The sequence below is a fragment of the Saimiri boliviensis genome, chromosome 5 (assembly GCF_048565385.1).
Source record: "Saimiri boliviensis isolate mSaiBol1 chromosome 5, mSaiBol1.pri, whole genome shotgun sequence".
Lineage (NCBI taxonomy): Eukaryota > Metazoa > Chordata > Mammalia > Primates > Cebidae > Saimiri > Saimiri boliviensis.
Genome location: NC_133453.1, coordinates 27,213,083 through 27,234,922, shown reverse-complemented (window position 1 = coordinate 27,234,922; position 21,840 = coordinate 27,213,083). Strand labels below are relative to the sequence as shown.

The window sequence follows — 21,840 nt, the reverse complement described above, 5'->3', positions numbered from 1 at the left end:
TTAGACATTTTAGTGTGAAAACTGAGACTCAGATTGACATACAAATATATATAACTTGGTTTAATTTCAACATATGCCTCAAATTCCAAACCTTATGGCTTTGTGTTGCTATAAATCAGTACCTGAGGGTGAGTAATTTATAAAGTAAAAAAGATGTATTTGTTTCACAATTCTGGATGGTTGGAAAGTTCAAGATTGGACATCTGCATGTAGTGAGGACTCAGTCTGCTGCCACTCTTGGCATAAGGTGATAGAGAGCCAGCTTATGCACAGATCACATGGCAGGAGATGAAACAAGAGAAAGAACAGTGAGGTACCAGGCTCTTTTAAAGAACTAGCTCATGCAGGAACTCATAGAATTAGAACTAACCACCACCATGAGAATGGCACCAAGACAGCCAAGACGGATCCACCGCATGACCCAAACATCTCCTACCTAGGCCTCACCTCCCAAAATCACCAAACTGGAGATAAAATTTCAACATGAGATTTGGTGGAAACAAACAAAACATATCCAAACCATAGCACTTTATTCTGTGAAAGTGCTGAAGTTTGTTGAGTATACTTCAATGAGAAAAGAAAACATAAATAATTAATATTGGCTTTCTGATTTATTTATAAAATAGATACAAAAAATTCAATATTTATGTGTCATTACAATCATCACATTGGCTTGGTGGTATCTAATAAACTGGACCACATTGAAGTGAATTCTATACCACAGCATGTATATTTACCTAATTTTATGTCTTTGGTTGTAAGTCTTCCAATTATTTCTAGATTATAGGTAGTCTATATTTCTAAATATCCTCCTAGAAAAGAGATTTTTCATGTTAAAGCCCTTACCATAGGAAATTTGACTGTCATTCCAAAGAATCTACTCTCTGTCAATAATATAAGATATGAAATGGAAAATTTTATGTTCATAACAACACAAAATTCTTGTAAACATGAAATAACCAAATAAACTTTATTACCGAAATGGGTTTCTTTAGAACGTAAGTGTGTAATGTATATTCTCAAACTTGTTAAATCATAAAGAAGTGCAGTGAGTTTGTAACATGAAGCACATTTATGTGTAAAACTATGTAGTGTAAAATGTTCAGCTGCTAAGGTATCAGGAAGGCTCCAGGAGACATTTTTATAAATCTGGAGGTAGTTAACCTGTTTTATTAATTGTCCTCATTCCATTTACCAGAATAGTAGGTGTTGATTCTCCTGTCTTTGAAATTCACAAATTTCCTTTAGTTGAATCTGTGTATTTTGAGATGCGATTTCTTTTAAATATTAGAAAGTTGAGTAACTTTGAAGAAAATGGAAATGACATTGTATGGATTATAAGAAAACCAGAAAGATGTGATACCTTTCCTTGTAAGGGTCAGGACTGGCACTCCTATAACAAAGGCACATTAGTAAGAGAAAAGCAAAACAAATGTGTTTAATATAAGTTTTTCATAACACAGAAAATTTCAAAAATGAAAACTGAAAGCCCAGGGAATACTGTCTGTGTTTGGTTTTGATGACGAATGGACAGTCGAATAGAAATGTGATTGGACAAAAGGCTGTGCTTTCATGGTAATAAACTGGAAGGGGAAACCCAGAAAGGCACGACAATTCAAATTCTTCCGGCCTCCCTGTGTGGTATTTCTTCTTTTTGAGTATAGGGCAGGACCTCTCTGGAATGAAGATCTTTAAGGAAAAGGAGAGAAGATTTTATGGTGATAAGTTTTAAGGAGATAGGTTCTAGTTTCTAAGACTCACCTTTGGAAAGAGAAATTCTGGTTTTTATGATTTTCTTCAGGGTAGAAAAAGGGATGGAAGACAGGAGGGTAAGAGAATGTTTGTTGATGAGATTGGGTCAGTGGTGACTTAGGAAAGATTATTAGGCTGCATATTTGCTTGTATGTTGACTTTCCATAAATGATTTTTGAGTTGAATATCGTAAAATGTAAATCTTTATATTTTTATGTGTAATTTGGATTTTTTTCTTATAACATATCAGTCTACAAATTTCCAAGAAACATTTACATTAGTATATTTAAAAGGACAAAATGGTATTACCTTTATTTAATAATTAATTTAATTTAATCATGGTTAGCTAAAACTTGACTTCATTCACCTTGAAGACTTTTCCTAGAGAAGTACTTATATTCAAAATTAAACTAAAATTTTAGTTTGGAAATATAAAATGCTGCTATCAAATTTAAGAATGAAATACAAATTTTTAGAAAGTTGTGTGGAACGGCTTCTTTACATGGGATGAGAAAGGGCAAAGAATTGATACCACGTTTAAAACGATTTGGGTTGAATCTATAAACTGATAATATGTGCTGGCCATGGTGGCTCATGCCTTTAATCTAGCACTTAAGGAGGCCGAGGTGGGTGGATTACCTGAGGTCAGGAGTTCGAGACCAGCCTGACCAACATGATAAAACCCCCTCTCTATTAAAATACAAAAATTGGGTGTGGTGGCGGGCATCTGTAATCTGAGCTACTCAAGAGTCTGAGTCAGGAGAATCACTTGAACCCAGAGACAGAGGTTGCAGTGAGCCAGGATCATGCCACTGTCCTCCAGCCTGGGTGACAGAGCAAGACTCTCTCAAAATAAAAATAAAAATAAACTGATAATATAGATGAATGTTATAATGTTCTACAACATGGGTGAATTTTAATCACAGTATCCACTGAGTATCTACTAAGTCTAAGTCACTACGTAAGCCCTTTCCCTATATTTGAGCCAGAGCAGACATCTAGTCTTGGCTGCCTCTTACCTTGCCAAAGATTGGGATTAGCACTACCAGCCAGGTGGCAAGGCATACACTGTACGTATAAGATTGGAAAGAAAGAAAATACTGAAACTTTAGCATTTACTACCCTCTAGGGAGTGAATAACAAGTCCACAAACTGAAAAAAAGAATGTAAAACTGCTCTACTCTAGTGAAATATGAAAGGACAGTGCTACTTTCTAGATCCTAATGATGTAAGTCCTGCTCTGCTTTGAATAAAACCCATAATCTACAATATTTAAAACTTAAAGTACTAGGGAAGTATTAAGAGTTCATTTTTTGTTTTTACATTTACTTAGCTGTCTTCTGAAAATGAGTAAGATCCACTATCTTATTTTGATAGATTTAAAATTATTGTGTTCTGTATACACATTTATTTTGTGACTTTTATTGCATTTGCATTTCACCTCGGCACTTTTTAAGTGTACTTAATTATTAAATATTCTTTAATGGTGAAGACAACTATGAGTTGACCTTTCCTGAAGGTGGTGGTGAAAATACCAATACGCTAAAGCGCCATCTGCCATCAAGATGAGGAGCTGTAGTTTAAATAGCTCTTGGGTCACCACTGTACTATCCAAGTTAGTGTCCCCATTTCTTCTCCTGTTCCTCACTTTTCCATTTTCCACAGAGCAGCTATAGAGATCTTTTAAAAACATACCAATCATATGTAATTCTCTACTTAAAACCATGAAATGATCTTAGGAGAACTCTGGTCTTTCCTCAGTCTAAACGCCCTCCATGACTTGGTTCTTGCCTTCCTCTCGCTCCCTATCCATCCTCAACACAGTCCTCCTCGTTCATTCTCTTCATTCACCTTGGCTTTCCTTCTGTCCCTTGAGTGCACTACCTCCTTGCAGCCTAGCACATTTACACTTGCAATCACCTGTGACCAAAACCACCTGCCCCTAGACCATCCTAAAGGTCCTTCTTCCTCATCATTCTCCTCTCAGCTGGGAGGTCATGTCTTCCGTATAGGCTCCTCTGACAACCTCGTCAAAAACAACATTGTCCCCTAAATTACTGTATCACTTTTTAACGTTTTCTTTGTAGCTGAGTTATTTTGTTCAGTTACTTTGTTATTTGTTCTCCCCTACTCATAGGTAAGCTTTCTGAGGGAGATGCCTCTGTATTGCCTACTATGTTGCAGGCTTTAAACACATATTTGCCGGAATAATTAAAAAATTTCATGTTAAAGTACTTTATATAAATGCGGATGCACATCATGATATAAGATGCAGCTGTTAACTGAGCAACAGTCAGACAACTCCTTTTTATTTATTTTTCCTGGCAAACTGATTAAAGCATACATAATCTGTGAGCGTGTGTTGTCTTTAAGGACAAGTACGTAAGTGGTCACCTTACGTTCATGGGGTGCACATTTTGATATTGATTTATTTTCCACCCACTGTGCATATTCTGTTTTAGCAGTAATTAGAGCCTGTGAACTGAAGTGAAGGAAACATTTACAATGCTGGATAACCTAAAAGGAAGACAAGGCTATCTAATTAGTCTTTTTTGTGACAATCTTTTTTTGGATTAATATTCTCTTTTGAAAAGTCTAACAGTGGTGCTTACATCACTGACTCTACTGATAATTAATAGTGTTCACCGTACACCTACACATGCTCCCTACAAAATATCCTGCTGTAATGCCACTACTGGAAAGAACAATTTCAATTAGAGAGGAGAGCTTTTGAAGCATATATCATGTGGTCTATTATAAGAAATGTGTCCTATTATAAAAGAAAAAAATCTCTTCCAGAACATAATATTTTATGTAACATGCCTGGTATATTGTATAACAAAACATTTTATGGATACTTCATTAGGACATGACTTGATTAAGAAGCAGGATTAGCATTCACCACAATGTCCTTTTTTGAATCTCTTAAGCTGTATTTCTGTATGATTTTCACCCTACTTACAACCTTATTAACGTAGGAATGTGGTGACAGGGTCTTTGTCTTTGAATCCTGTAATTATAATTAATAGTAAGTTAAAGGGAAGTAGAAAGCTTATATTCAAAGTTTGAAGTAAAATGGCTTTGTGGCACTTAGAGCAGGTGCCAGGAAGAAATTAAACAAAAGCTTATTATTCTTATTTATTAGAACTTTGGGATGACATCTCTGAGGATGAAAGTCATTTTATGGTAACAAGAGGAAGACCTAGTTGGGGACAAAGCTTGAGGAGAGGTATCCTGCTATCTTTAGCTCTACGTTGTACCAGTTGCATACATGCAAGTAAGGATAAGAGTGGATATGAACATACTTTCTATTGTTTCCCTCAGTGTGTTCCTGCGGTCTATATCATGAAAGAAACAGTCACAAAATTACTTGGAAAGCTGTTATTTATGACGGCTGCATTTTTGTCAGAGTGACTTCACATCATATAAAACACAGCAATGTCCAATGTTTATCAGAACTAAGAGAAAACATCATTTATCTGTAAATGTCTACAGCTGTGAGTAGTGAATGTCCTACCCAGGATCTTTAAAAGAAGAAAGTATGACTGATAGATGTTAACTATAGGAAGGGCCAAATTACAATGAACTTCAGTAATGTTGAAAAATAGTGATACTAGTTGACATTTGTGGAAAGCTGACAAATGTTCAGATAATTGTTCTAACTACTTTACATATATCAACTTATTTTATCCTCAAATGCCCTGATGGATCAGTATTTTTACCCTGTTTTCACAAAAGAAGGCTGAGATGTACAACATTATCAGCTAGTAAATTCTTCAAATCTAGGCAAGTAGACCCCAGGGACCCTGTCTCTCTGTGCTATGATAATGTGACTAAGTTTTCATTATGTGTCTAGCACTATTCTAAGTCCTTTACAAGTGTTAACTTAAAAAATTCCCATAATAAGCTTATGTGATCAATACTACAGTAGTCCCATTTTTTCAGGTGAGGTGACTGAGAAAAATACTGATAAGGAAATTTACCTAAGGATTCCTAGCTAGTTAACACTGGAGCAAGAGTTCAAACTCACACTTACTCCAGAGCCCACACTCTTAAACACTAGTTTACTCCATTTCACGCAAATATATTGGGATCAGCAAACTGTGACCCATAGGCCAAACCGAGCCCAGCAACTGTTTTTGTAAATAAAATTTTGTTGAAACACATCCTTGATCATTCATTTATGTTTGGTCTTTGTCTGCTTTCATGCCAGAACAGCAGAACTGAAAAGTTGTAACAGATAACGTACGGTCTATAGTGTAAAATATTTACTTTGGCCCTTTCCAGAAAAAGTTTGGCAGCCTCTGCTTTAGACCATAAGTGCTTCTTTAGTGATTATCTTTGTTTTATCCATCCCACCACCACCCTAAATCTAGACAATTTTCAGAAAATAACAAGTAATAATAGTGTAACCTTTTACTCCTGGTTAGAAAAATGACCAAAAAGGCCCAGTGCTTTAGAAACTTCAAAATGCATGCTAATAAATCCTGTAGACATAAATAAAACAACAGTCTCTGCTCTTGCTTTCATCTAAGAAAGGAAAAGGCAACTGAGGTACTGAGCTCACTCTACTTAAATATATGGACTCCAGGCAGTTCAGTCAAGGTCACATATTCTGGCTCTTCCACTTCCCGGTTTTGTGACCTTGGGTGAATCACTTAACCTCTATGTGTCCCAATTCCTCCATGTGGAAAAATGGGGATAGTGGTAAACTAACTCATAGGAGTATAGAAATGCCTTATTTTTTCGCACTTCATAGATATTGCATGTTTTTCTAACTGAAGTGTATTAGTTAATTCTCACATTGCTATAAAGACATACTTGAGACTGGAAAATTTATAAAGAAAAGAGGTTTGATTGACTCGCAATTCTGCATGGCTGGGGAGGCTTTGGGAAATTTACAATCGTGGTGGAAGTCACCTCTTCACAGGGCAGCAGGAGAGAGAATAAGAGCAGAGCAAAGAGGGAAGTCCCATATGAAACCATTAGATCTCATAAGAACTCACTCACTATCACAAGAACAGTATGGGGGAAACCACCCCCATGATTCAGTTTTCTCCACCTAGTCCTGCCATTGACATTTGGGGATTATTACAATTCAGGGTGAGATTTGGGTGTGTACGCAGAGCCAAACCATATCATTTCACCTCTGGCCTCTCCCAAATCTCATGCCCTCATATTTCAAGACATAATCATGTTCCTTCCAGTCCCCCAAAGTCTTAACTCATTCCAGCATTAACTCAAAAGTCCAAGTCTGAAGTCTCATCTGAGACAAGGCAAGTTCCCTCTGCCTATGAGCCTGTAAAATCAAAAGCAAGTTAGTTACCTGCTAGGATACAGGCATTTGATAAGTAAACCCATTCCAAATGGGAGTAATTGGCCAAAGCAAGGGGCTACAGGCACCATCATTAAGCCTTAAGGTTCCAAAATGATCTCCTTTGACTCCATGTCTCATATCCAGATCACACTGATGCAAGAGGTGGACTCCCATAACCTTGGGCAGCTCCATCCCTGTGGCTTTGCGGGGTACATCCCCTCTGCAGCTTTTCCAGGTGCACAGTGCCAGCTGTCATTAGACCTACGATTTCTGTAGTCTGAAGAACAGTGGCCTTCTCAGAGCTCCACTAGGCAGTGCCCCAGTGGGGACTCTTTCTGGGGGCTCAAAACCCACATTTCCCTTCCACACTTCACTAGCAGAGGATCTCCATGAGGAATGTGCCCCTGCAGAAAACTCTGCCTGGATATGCAGGCATACCTATATGTCTTCTGAAATCTAGGCAGAGGTTCCCATGTCTCAGTTCTTAACCTTGCTCCCCCCACAGGCTCAACACACGTAAGTGGCCAAGGTTTTGGGTTTGCACCCTCTGAAGCAAAGGCCTGAGCTGTATGTTGGCCTCTAGTCATGGCTTGGATGCAGGGCAGAGTATGAAGACTGCGCAAAGCAGCAAGGCCTTGGGCCTGGCCCATGAAATCATTTTTTCCTCCTACGCCTCTGGGTCTGTGATGGGAGGGGCTGCCATGAAGATCTCTAACATGCCCTGGAGACATTTTCCCCATCATCTTGGTGATTAACATTTGGCTCCTCATTACTTATGCAAATTTCTGCAGCCAACTTGAATTTCTTCTCAGAAAAATCAGTTTTTCTTTTCTATCTCATCATCAGGCTGCAAATTTTCTGAGCTTTTTATGCTCTGCTTCCATTTTAAACGTAAGTTCCGATTTCAAATTATATCTTTGTGAATACCTAAAACTGAATTCTTTTAAAGGCACCCAAGTCAAAATTTGAATGCTTGGGGCTTAGAAATTTCTTCTGCCAGATACTCTAATTCATCTCTCAAGTTCAAAGTTCCACAGATCTCTAGGGCAGGGACAAAATTCTGCCGGTGTCTTTGCTAAAGTATAGCAAGAGTCACATTTATTCCATATCCCAGCAAGTTCCTCATCTCTGTCTGAGACCACCTAAGCCTGGACTTAAATGTTCATATCAATAGAAGAATTTTAGTCAAAAACCATTCAACACATCTCTAGGAAGTTCCAAATATTCCCACATCTTCCTGTCTTCTTCTTAGTCCTCCAAACTATTCCAATCTTTGCGTGTTACCCAGCTTCAAAGTTGCTTCCATTTTTCAGATATCTTTACAGCAGCATCCCACTCTTTGTATACCAATTTACTGTATTAGTTTATTCTTATGCTGCTGTAAAGACATATCCAAGACTGGGTAATTTATAAAGGAAACAGTTCTAGTTGATTCACAGTTCCACATGCCTGGGGAGGCCTCAGGAAACTTAAAATTATGGTAGAAGGCACCTCTTCACAGGCAGCAAGAGAGAGAATGAGAGCGAAGAGGGAAGTCCCTTATAAAACCATCAGATCTCATGAGAACTTAATCATAACTCACTCACTATCAGAACAGCATGGGGGAAACCACCTCCATGCTTCAATTTTCTCCACCTGGTTCCACCTTTGACATGTAGGGATTATTACAATTTAAGGTGACATTTGGGTAGAGACACAGAGCCAAACCACATCATGAGGGTTGGTGGCAACCCTGCATGAAGCAAGTTTATTAGCATCATTTTTTCCCCCCAGCGGTGTGGGCTCACTTCACATACCTGTGCCACGTTTAGATAATTCTTTCATTATTTCAAACTTTTTCATTATTATTATATCTGTTACAGTCATGTATGATTGCTGATCTCTGATGTTACTGTTTTAATTTTTGGGGGAATGCCAAGAACCACACCCATATAAGTCTGCAAACTTAATCGCTAAATGTTGTGTTTGTTCTGACTCTCCCACCAGTGTGCCATTTCCCTATCTGTCTTTACCTCCTCAGGCCTCCCTATTGCCTGAGACACAACAATATTGAAATGAGACCACTTAATAACCCTACAGTGGTCTCTGCGTGTTCAAGTGAAGGAAGAATTGCATGTCTCTCACTTTAAATTAAATGCTATAAGTGATTAAGTGTAGTAAGGAAGGTATGTTGAAAGCTGAGATAGGCTGAAAGCTGGGCTTCTTAAACACCAGCCAAGTTGTACATGCAAAATAAAAGTTCTTAGAGGAAATAAAAAGGTCTACTCCTGTGAACACACAAATGATAAGAAAGCATAACAGCCTTATGGCTGACATGAGAATGTTGTAGTGGTCTATATGAAAGATGGAACCAGCCACAACATTTCCTTAAGACAAAGCCAAATTTAGAGCAAGGCCCTAACTTTCTTCAATTCTAAAAAGTCTGGTAAGTGCAAAGGCTGCAAAAGAAGAGTTTGAAGCTAGCAGAGTTTGGTTCATGAGATTTAAGGAAAGACGTCGTTTCCATAACATAAAAGTGTCAGGTGAAGCAGCGAGTGCTGAAATAGAAGCTATACAAAGTTATCCAGAAGATCTAGCTAAGATAATTAATGAAGGTGGCTAAACTAAAAAAAAATCTTCACCATAGGGAGCAGTGGCTCACAGCTGTAATCCCATTACTTTAGGAGGCCGAGGCAGGCGGGTCACCTAAGGTCAGAAATTTGAGACCAGCCTGACCAACATGGTGAAACCCTGTCTCTACCAAAAATACAAAAATTAGCTGGGCATGGTGGTGGCCCCCTGTAATCCCAGCTGCTCAGGAGGCTGAAGCCAGAAAATGACTTGAACACAGGAGGTAGAGATTGCAGTGAGCTGAGATCATTTCACTGCCCTCCATCCTGGGTGGCAGAGCAAAACTCTGTCTCAAAAAAAAAAAAAAAAAAAAAAACTTTAGCATAGATTAAATAGCCCTTTATTGGAAGACTATGTTATTTAAAACTCTTAGAGCTAGAGGGGTGAAGTCAGTGCTTGGCTTCCACACTCCGCGTGACAGGTTTACTCTCTTGTTAGGGGCTAATGTAGCTGGTAACTTGAAGTTGAAGCCAGTGCTCATTGACCATTTTCAAAATCCTAGGATCTTAAAAGTTTTGCTAAATCTATTCTATCTGTGATCTATAAATGTAACAACAAAGCCTAGATGACAGCCTGTCTGTTTGCAGCATGGTTTAATGAATATTTTAAGCTCACATTTGAGACCTACTGTTCAGAAAAAAAGAGATTCTTTACAAAACATATTTCTCTTTGACAATTCACCTAGTCATTCAAGGACTATGGTGAAGATGTACAAGGAGACAAATGTTTTCATACCTGCTAACACAACATCAATTCTGCATCCCATGGGTCAATTTCAACTTCTAATTCTTATTTTTTTTAAAAGTACATTTTGTAAGTCTATAGCTGCCATAGATAGTGAGTGATTCCTCTGATGGATCTGGGCAAAGTAAACTAAAAACCTTCAGGGAAGAGACTTTCATGATTCATAGGAAGAGATTAAAATATAAACATTAACAGAAGTTTGACATAAGTTGATGTCAACCCTCATGGATAACCTTGAGAGGTTCAGCACTTCAGTGGAGGAAGTCACATCACATGTGATAGAAGGAGCAAGAAAATGAGAATTAGAAGTACAACCTGAAAACATGATTCAATTGCTGCAATTTTATGATAAAACTTGAATGGATAAAGAGTTGCTTCTTATTGATCAGCAAAGAAAGTAGTTTCTTGGGATGGAATCTACTCCTGGTGAAGATGCTTTGAACATTGCTGAACTAACAATGAAGGAGTTGAAATATTTCATAAACATATTTGATGAAGATATTTGTGAGGGTTGACTCCAATTTGGAAAGAAGTTTCAGTGTGGGTAAAATACTATCAAATAGCATCACATGCTACAGAGAAATCTTTTTGAAAGAAAAAGTACACTGATGTGGCAAACTTGATTGTTGTCTTATTTTCAATTGCCAAAACCATTTGGCCTTCAGGAACCACGACTGTGATTGATCAGCAGCCATTAACATCAAGGCCAGACCCTCTGCCAGCAAAAAGATTATGACTGGATGAATGTTAAGATCATCATTAGCATTTTTAGCAATAAAGTATATTTTCATTGTCATTTTAGACATAATGCTCTTATATACTTAATATACTATAGTATAGGGTAAACATAACTTTTATGTGTACTGGGAAACCAAAAAGTTTGCATGAGTTGCTTTATTGTGATATTTACTTTATTAAGATTGTCTTAAACCAAGCCTGGAGTATCTCCAAGATATGACAGCATTATAGCCATGGAATGAGTTAATGTATGCAATTTTGGCAAGAGGAATTGACTTCTCTAAAGTATTGGTTGTTACTCCTATTCTTCAGCTTCTTCAAAAGATTGATTCAGAGATAAACAGAATGGTCAAAGTTGAGGCCTAAGTATAACTGGGTAAATTTTTAATGAATTAAAAGCCTATGGAGTCAATGATTATTAAATAGTTTTCTACATTTACTTTTAGAGATCTCTATGAAAATTAAAAAAAAAAAGAAGTCAGTGCCCTCTGACAAATTTGATGTATAATACTAGGCTTGTACTATTAGCACAAGAAAACATATTAAAGATCTTGTTAAGTACAACATGCAGTAAATCTGCACAAAATCGTATATAGATTGTCAGAGAGGCGCTCCTCCCTTGGTTTCTCTGGCAGTACCAGAGCATATTAACTGTAAAGAGAAGGGTCTTCTTCTCCTTCTTCTTCTTTTCTATTTTCCAGACAGAGTCTCACTCCCTACAACCTACACCTCCCGGGTTCAAGCAGTTCTCCTGCCTCAGCCTCCCAAATAGCTGGGATTAAAGGTGCCCACCACCATGCCCGGCTAATGTTTGTATTTTTAGTAGAGAAAGGGTTTCACCATGTTGAGCAGGCTGATCTCGAACTTCTGACCTCATGATCCACCTGCCTTGACCTCCCAACGTGCTGGGATTACAGGCGTGAGCCACCGCTCCCAGCTGAGGGCAGGTATTCTAACCACTCTAAGACTATTGTGTCTGGTGGTACCCAGCCCTGATATAATACACTGACAATTCCTAAATGGATTATTTACCCCAGGGTTTAATAATGACTAAATCACTTAAGCATTTACTGGGAATGGTAGTAGTTATAACCAAGCTCTGCAACAGGAATTATTGATCTTTATAGTACACATATAAATAACAAATATTTGAAGATTCATACTAGGTGTGAGTAGCTAAAATAATGAACCTCAAAGCCAAGCCCTCCTGGATTCAGAGTTGGCTTCCATCCACTACCAAATGTAAGCTTGGACAATTTACATAGTATCTCTACTAATCCTGTTTACTGTGGCATAAAATAACAATACTGACAGTACCAACATCAGTCACTAAGTTATGTATTTAACGAATGTTTATTGAATAGCTGCTATGTGCCAGCTACTATTGGGGTTGAGTATACAGCAAACAATACAGACATAAATCCCTGCTCTTTTGAGCTTTCATTTCACTTGTGAGGACTAAGCATTTAATACCAGGTATGGGGCACATTAAATTTTCAAACAGTGTTAAATATCATTACCATTATTTAATGACAACGGCGATGATGACAGATACGTGGCATTATGGAGTTGAGAATAACACAACTTCTGTATGTGGGAAAGTATTTCTGGTCCATGGCCCTTTAACTGTGTTTCCCTCCCACAGGAGTGATTTGAACTGAGATCTGGAATACTTCACTGGGGTCTTTATCGTTATGTCCCAGTAGTTGCTGATGCACTTAGTCCATGAGTAATTCAAAATCATGTATTTGTTAATGTGTTGTTATGAAAGCACTAAATTCCTTACTATGTGTACTGAAATTATTTCTATTCAGCTAAAGAGCATTTTATGCCTGGCTGAAATGTGTGTAGAATTATCCACAAAAGTCATTTACAGATACTATATATATATATATATATATATATATATATATATATATATGTTATATTACTATATGTGTATCTGTAAATGACATATATGTATATATACACACGTATGTGTGTGTATGTATGTATCTATGCCAGTGTTAGGAAAGGAATTTATGGGCAGAGAAATCAGAGTGTGATGAGGAGGATCAGTCCATGTGGAATGGGAGTAAAAGTTGTTTAAGGTGTCACAGAGGAGGCCATATAGTGGAGGGGGTGAGAAGTGTTAGAAAAAAGTACTTACAAAACTGATTAGCCATCAGTGGGTTTGTATTTATATTTTTTCCTTAACTTCTACAAATAGCTCCTCTCACAAAAGTCATTTTGGAAACGTATCTTTCAAAGTTCGTAAAAACATCAATGATTTTAGTTATCTTCACTTAAAGAGGGTAATTTATCATCTGGTCAAGTGTGCGTGTGTCTGCCAGGAAAGCTGTGAGCCAACATACATCATACTCAGTAGCTTCAAGGATTCGGTTTGCCTTCTTGTGTGCATTTGAATACAGAATTCATTTTAATCTGACATTTTTTACCTCTCATCGTATTTTTCTTCTAATTAAGTTCTATAAATGTATCTTCTCTCTGGTTGGAGCTGTAATAAATTCTTTACTTGAATTGGCCTTCTGAAAGTCACAAACCAACATTATGATGAATTGCAAAATGAATAATTTCATTTCTACTGTGTTTATTTTGAGCAGCAAAATGCTGGAGAAAAATGAAACAGTGTTTCACTGGAAAGAAGGCCATGCCTATAGTGGCTACATGGCTTTGACCTGAATGCTGCTAATGCTGAAGCCAGTAGATTCCCAAAACTGTGTAGGTCTAATTTGAAAATAATTTTTCAGTTATAATTTTTGAGTTTAATGGCATTAATGTAAGGTATAAATAATGAGAAATGTTTTGCTCTCCTATAAGCCTAGAGTTAGCCGTGTTGGTATGGACTAGAGCCATGGTTTCTTTGGGAAATGTATTTCTTAAAATCCATATTGCAGAAGAAAAGAACAAGGCCATTTATAGAATAGACTAAGGGAAAAATGAACATGTGATTACTATTTTTTAAATCATCATATGTCTTACCGCTCCACATAGGCAAGTAAGTGTATTATGTCTTTAAGTTTAGATGGCCAGATTGAGAAACTGAACAATTTGTTACTAATATTTAGGTTGGAATTTTAATAGGTGTTTAACATTGGACACATCTGTTCCCATTACATTGTAAGGCATAGATGCAACTTTATATAAATAAGATTAAAGCATTACCATAGATAAAATATCAGGCATTAACCTTGTAGACTTTTGATATTAAAATAGTTTAGCGCCAGTATTAAAATAGCCACAGTGATCAGACTCTGGTTTAAATAATAGTGCTTAATGTGTTAATCATTAATCTTACATACTTCTTTCTCATTTCACCTCTATTCCTTTATAGAATGGAAATTGCCTTATGCATCTCAAATTCACTAATGTAATTTGTATACTGTGAGTTGACTGAAGCCAATTTAAGTGGTACATTAGGATAGAATTTTAGTTCCTTCACTTTGTGTAGATAGTGGGCCACGAAGTTAATGTTTCATTTATAGTATTTATTACAGAACTATGATAATGTGGCTCTGATTCATGACCTTTTCCTGCATAATGACTGATCTTAAACATACTGTAGTTAGAAAAAAAATGTTGGGGTTCTATAACAACCATGACCACTGGTCCAAATATCCCAACATAAAAATACCATAGGCATAATTTTTCTTCCCTGAAAGGAAAACCAGAATTACTCTTTTCAAACCGGAATTAGAAATGCACAATCACCTAAACCAACCACTTTGTCTTGCAAGTGAGGAATCCGAAATCCAGTGACGCTGATTAGATTGATGGAGATCGGAAAGCTGTTAGTGTTAGAGCTTTAGCCAAGATGTAGAACCTGCTTCCTCTTATTTTTGGGCCAGTAGTCAGAACTATCCTGCCTTGCTAAAATTGGATAATCACTGCCATTTCATTCATTCACATTCTGAAAACATTTGCTATTATCTCCCCATAACTTTTCTTCTTTTTCCTTGTGCAGTATCTCCGTGCACCCCCACAAAAACATCCTAGTCTCCTGTGGTGAAGACAGACTCTGGAAGGTGTTGGGCATTCCAGAAGGCAACGTGCTTCTCACAGGAGTTGGCCACACTGACTGGCTTTCAGACTGCTGCTTCCATCCCAGGTGAGTGCACAGGACCCCTAGAAGTAGCCTAATCTCTCTAGGAATGTGCTTGTTTTATCTCTCTCCTCACTCTGCTGTCTTTGATGATGTTTCTCTTTCTGCAACAACACACCCTCCGCTGAAATTTGAAGTGTATAGATAAATGCCCCTTGGGTTTTCATCATATTGACTTGATTGTTTTTGATATTTGGTACATGTAAAACTTAATCCACATGCTTATTCTTTTAACCAGAGTAATAAGCTTCTTAGTACAAGCAGTATTAGCATTCCCTGTGCTCACAAACCCTGACAAGGCACAGAGATTTCTAGTCAATAATGTATGCCAGAATTTACCTTAATCTTTGAAGTTTTTTCTTTTAGAACTAAGTTATGTACCAAAAAGGATCAGAGAGCAGTGATCAATTTAAAAAAAAAAAAAATTCAGTGACATTCAAGATATTAAAAAGAACAGCCGGGCGCGGTGGCTCAAGCCTGTAATCCCAGCACTTTGGGAGGCCGAGGCGGGTGGATCACAAGGTCAAGGATCGAGACCATCCTGGTCAACATGGTGAAACCCCGTCTCTACTAAAAATACAAAAAATTAGCTGGGCATGGTGGCGTGTGCCTGTAATCCCAGCTACTCAGGAGGCTGAGGCAGGAGAATTGCCTGAACCCAGGAGGCGGAGGTTGCGGTGAGCCGAGATCGCGCCATTGCACTCCAGCCTGGGTAACAAGAGCAAAAACTCCGTCTCAAAAAAAAAAAAAAAAAAGATATTAAAAAGAACAAAGCAATTTAAAAAACACTGGGGCCTGTAATTTTTGAAATTCACTGAATTTTTGTACCTAAAAGATCAAGGACACAGAAGAGAGGACACTCTGAAAGACACATACAGATACACTGCCGTGGCAGATGGAAGCTCTGTTCACAATTCCTTGTGGCCCATTCCTGCCACTAATCCTGTTTTTTGCTCATCATCCTTCTTGGATCTGCCTCTTTCTAAAACTCTGGTCTGATTACTTTTGATAATCCATAGTTCTTGGTGCTTTTCTAAACCATTCTACTTGGAAATTTTGTTCTTGGGAAGATTTCTTATTGATTTGTTTTCATATTTTCACTAAACTCCTTTTTTAAACCATTTTTCTTTTATCTTTGCTATGAATGTCTATGAAATTAGATAGAAAATTTTTGTTTAAATTTAGAAATTTGTAAGTTAATGATGAGTAAACTAAGTTTGTTTTAAATTTTAACTTTTCAAAATCTTTCCAAAGTATAATTTATCTTTAGTATTAGATGTCTGACCCTAGTTTGTGAACATGCAGTGTATTCCATATCCAGTATATAAATTAAACAGAGCCTTGCCACCTTCTCACCTCTTAGGAACATAAAACCCATCTTGCAAGTAGAGACAACACAATTGGAAGCATAGCCTATCGCTTACGTAGCTACTGGGCATAGTAATCAGATTTTGATAATGCCCTGTTACCATGACAGCCAGTGACTCAGAGATTTTCTCATTAGTGTTTGACCAGCAATGGTCTTTTTAATAGATCTTGCTGTTTTCTCATTCAATTACTGAAATTAATATGAGATGAGAGATATCATTATTAACTCATAAGATGAATTTACATTTAGCATTTTCTTATGGCAGAATTATAGTAAAATGCTGCTATACTGTTTGCTTTTTTCCAGTGCATGAAACAAATATAAGAAGAGAAAATAAATATAACCATAAGTGTTTTTAAATGAGAGATATTTAATAGCAAGTGTTCTTTTTGTAGAATTAATAAGAAAAATGATTATTAGAAACAGAAAAAAGGCTATATTTTGTTTTTTTTGGGGATGAGATACATTCTGAAAGAGTTTATATCTTAGACCACAAATATTTTATAATCCTTAATGTATGCAAATCAATACTGATTAACGTATAAATGTGAAAAAATATATCTGTACATACAGATAGTGTTGATGTATTAAAAGTTGTTGAAATTTGTGTTTCCTGGAATTTAAATTTGTAATATTTGATTTTTGCCTTGGCTTATGTAATTTGATCAGTAAGAAAAAATAGTTCATTGTTGAAGATAATATATTTCCTCTCTCATGATATAGGTCATCTATAATTTAAAATCAAACCTAAAATAAGTTTGATTTAAATGTGATACTTTAGTTGGTAGTTGAATCTTTAATGAATATGATCGTAGTCTTCAGAGTCCAGCTCTGGGCTCTGGTTGATCTTGCTTTCTTGGAAGAGAACTAGGGTGGGCACAGTATATACTAACATTTACTTTCCTCCTGTGTTCTTCATACAAGGAACGCAAACTTTTTCTTATTTTTTTTCCTTTCTTTGCTTTTAACATTTCCTTTATTTTTCATTTTATCTGCTTCTACTTGAATGTTTTCTCTAACTTCCAGCTGGATGCATTCCTGACTACAATGCTAGCTGATGCTGTCAGACACTGTCTCTTCTGCAGTGATGACATATCCAGATTTTGTTTAGGGGGGGTCAGTTATTCTTGACATGATTGTGGTTCACCTTGACTGACCCAAGTCAATCTTCTTTGTCCTATTTCTCTTGTCATAGCAGACATCTCAAGTGCCTAAATAATAAATACAACAGGCATGGAATACTCACATCAGGCAAAAGAAGATTGACAGGTTAAAAAAATAAACTGAAGGAATAACTAACACTTGAGAATCCAGCTAATATTATATATATATATATATATATATATATATATATATATATGTGTGTGTGTGTATCAAAATATATAAAATATATAAAACAAAATATATAAAACAAAAAATCTCATAAAACAAGATGATAGTAAAAAAATATAATCATCAGAATCAAAGACTTCAAGGTATCTCTCCCAGCTTTTACTCTATCAAGTAAACAAAATTGTAGTGGAATTAGAAGAATTAATATGATAGTAAGTACAATTAACAGTATATATTTAACTCTGTACAAGGAGACAATACAAATTTTTTGAGACCATTAAAAAGGCATAAATTCTTTACCCAAAATCTAGCATAAATTCCTCATAGTATAAGTGATATAAACCATAATTTATGAGAAAGATTCAATGATAAAAGGAAGTGATATGAAATTAATAACCAATAATGAGATGAATCATAAATTATTAAGACACATATAAATGAATATTGAGTCAAAAAGTAACTATAAACTTTCATTATATAGTTGGCAAACAGTTACAACTACACTTACCATATTTATGAGATGTATCCAAAGCTGTATTCAGAGTAAAATTCATAGCTTTAAATTGTTTATCATTAAATAACAAAAAAATAAATGAAGTATGAATTCATATTTTTTAAAAAATGAAATACAAAAAGCAAAAGAATAAATCAAAGAAAATTAGAAATAGAATAGAAAGAGGATGGATATTTATGTATGTATGTTATATATCTATGAAAACTTCTGAACTTATATATAAATATGTATATATAAATTATATATGTATATACATATAAATAATCTACATCTGTACATGCACATATATATGTAAATTCAGAAGTTTTCTGTCCTCAAGAGAAAAAATAATGAAGGTGCTACAATACATTAGATATCCTGGAAAACTACTGAAAATATATTAAGTGAGGAAACAGTAATATAAACCTTAGCAACTTAGAAGGAGTTAGTAACATATATACAGAACTAGAATATATATGCACTTAAATTTTTTATGAAATAATCTCTGTGAAAGTAAACATTATCGATACTAAATTAAGATGGAAGAGAAATCTGGACTAGATTGAAAACAGTGAATAAATTGAGTTTTAAAGTTTTACCTTGCATGCCCATCTTTAGCAGTTTTGTGAATGAGTTTTTAGAAACTTACCAAAAAAAGAAAGAAAAAAGAGTTAGAATAAAACAGGTAATGTTTAGGTTCATTACCTATCACAAGGACAGAAAAAAGGGAAATTCATTACTGGCTTTAAAAATAAAGCAAAAATGTAATTTTTAACCTAACAGATATAGTACTCATACGGTAACCAGAGACCCATTTCACAATTATGAATGCAAAAATTTTCAAAATGATGTTGACAATAAAATTCAGTTGTGTGTTTAAAAAGAGCAATATACCATGACCAAGTAAGATTTGTATTTGGAAACCATGATATACATAAATGATTCAACTATGGGGACATCATATAATAAATTATGCTAATAGATAGATATGGAAAGTTACTTTAAAAAGTGGCATAAATCTAGCAACTATCCCTGTTAATACACATATGTTTGCATACGTTAGTAGGTTCCATGTGTTGGAATTGGTTAGGGGAATGGATTTTGAAACAGCTAAAAGCTATTAATAAGATCTGCAGGTGAATGTCAAACCTAGATGCCATTAAGTTTAATGAGTAAAAAGAGGAATGGTGCTTACAGGAAATAGCTCAAAGAGGGGAACATAAAACCAAATAGGTAAAAATGTAGATAATGCCCACAATCAAAACAGAATCAAGAGTACAGGCTAACATCTGTCTATGGAAGCTTAATTACTTCTCCAGTTGGTGTTTACTCTCTTTAAATGTTGACTACATATTTTCTTTTTTATCCTTTATAATAATGATTTCTTTTTGTTGCAACACTAACACTATCTAACATATTTATAACTGAAGTAATGTATAGATTCAATGCTATCCCCATCAAGCTACCAATGACTTTCTGCACAGAACTGGAAAAAACCACTTCAAACTTCATATGGAACTAAAAAAGAGCCCGCATAGCCAAAACAATCCTAAGCAAAAAGAACAAAACTGGAGGCATCACACACTGCCTGACTTCAAACTATATTACAAGGCCACAGGAATCAAAACAGAATTGTACTGGTACCAAAACAGAGACATAGACCAATGGAACAGAACAGAGGCTTCAGAAGCAACACCACACATCTACAATCATCTGATCTTTGACAAACATGAGGAGAAAAAAAAAGCAGTGGGGAAAGGATTCCCTGTTCAATAAATGGTACTGGGAAAACTGGCTAGCCATGTACAGAAAGAAGAAACTGGACCCCTTACTGTCACCTTACACTAAAATTAACTCCAGATGGATTAAAGATCTAAACATAAGACCTAACACCATAAAAACCCTAGAAGAAAACCTAGGCAAAACCATTCAGGACATAGGCATAGACAAGGGCTTCATGGCTAAAACACCACAAGCATTGGCAACAAAAGCCAAAATAGACAAATGGGATCTAATTAAACTCCAGAGCTTCTGTACAGCAAAGGAAACAATCATTAGAGTGAACCAGCAGCCAACAGAATAGGAAAAAAAAATTGCAATCTATCCATCTGACAAAGAGCTAATATCCAGAATCTACAAATAACCAAAACAGATTTACAAGAAAAAAACAAACCCATTCAAAAGTTGGTGACGGATAGAACAGACTCTTTTCAAAAGAAGACATATATGAGGCCAAGAAACATATGAAAAAATGCTCATCATCACTTGTCATTAGAGAAATGCAGATCAAAACCACATTGAGATACCATCTCACACCAGTTAGAATAGTGATCATTAAAAAATCTGGAGATAACAGATGCTAGAGAGGATGTGGAGAAATAGGAACACTTTTACACTGTTGGTGGGAGTGTAAATTAGTTCAACCATTGTGGAATACAGTGTGGCGATTGCCCAAGGACCTAGAAATAGAAATACCATTTGACCCAGCAATCCCATTACTGGGTATATACCCAAAGAATTATAAATTGTTCTATTATAAAGACACATGGACAGGTATGTTCATTGTGGCACTGTTTACAATAGCAAAGACCTAGAACCAACCCAAATGTCCATCATCGATAGACTGGGTAAAAAAAAAAATGTGGCACATATATATCATGGAATACTATGCAGCCATAAAAAACAATGAGTTTGTGTCCTTCATAGGGACAGGGATGAATCTGGAAACCATCATTTTCAGCAAACTGACACAAGAACAGAAAACCAAACACCACTTGTTCTCACTCATAGGTCGATGTTGAACAATTAGAACATGTAGACATGGAGGGGAACATCATATACTGCAGTCAGTTGTGGGGGATAGGGAAAGGACAGAGGAGGGTGAAGAGGGTGGGGAGGGATAATGAGGGCAGAAATACCAGATGTAGGTGATGGGGGGGATGAAGGCAGCAAACCACCTTGCCATGTTTGCACCTATGCAACAATCTTGCATGATCTGCATGTGTACCCCAGAACCTAAAGTACAATTAAAAAAAGAAATGTATGTGGAAATCTTTTAACTGTAAGTTTTATATAAATATAATGCAGACTCTATACAAACAGAAGGCATTAAAAAACTCATATTGCAAGTCTTCACAATACGACATTACTTCAAAATAATACTATACACATAACTCATTATTTCCATCTGTTATTGGTGGAATTGGTTCTGTTTGTATGTGAGTTTTTAATTTCCTCAGTAGGACTTGTCTATCCAGTTTTTTTTTTAGGAAGCACATGGATAACATTCATCACTGTGTAACCCATCATGATTACACATTTACCGCTAGATGGAGGTCATACGTTGGTAAGGTAAAGCACCCTTTGCAGTTAGTTGGTGGACT

The 21,840-nt window shown here is 36.1% G+C and overlaps 1 protein-coding gene across 3 annotated transcripts in view; it reads left to right on the top strand.

Moving 5' to 3' along the window:
* Positions 1–21,840, top strand: part of LOC101047868 (sperm-associated antigen 16 protein) — an 832,481-nt gene that overhangs the window by 256,299 nt on the left and 554,342 nt on the right. For all 3 annotated transcript variants that reach the window (XM_074399064.1, XM_074399065.1, XM_074399066.1), the window contains exon 2: positions 15,126–15,269. In XM_074399064.1, the coding sequence (XP_074255165.1) occupies positions 15,126–15,269 (144 nt within the window). The remainder of the gene's footprint in view (positions 1–15,125; positions 15,270–21,840) is intronic.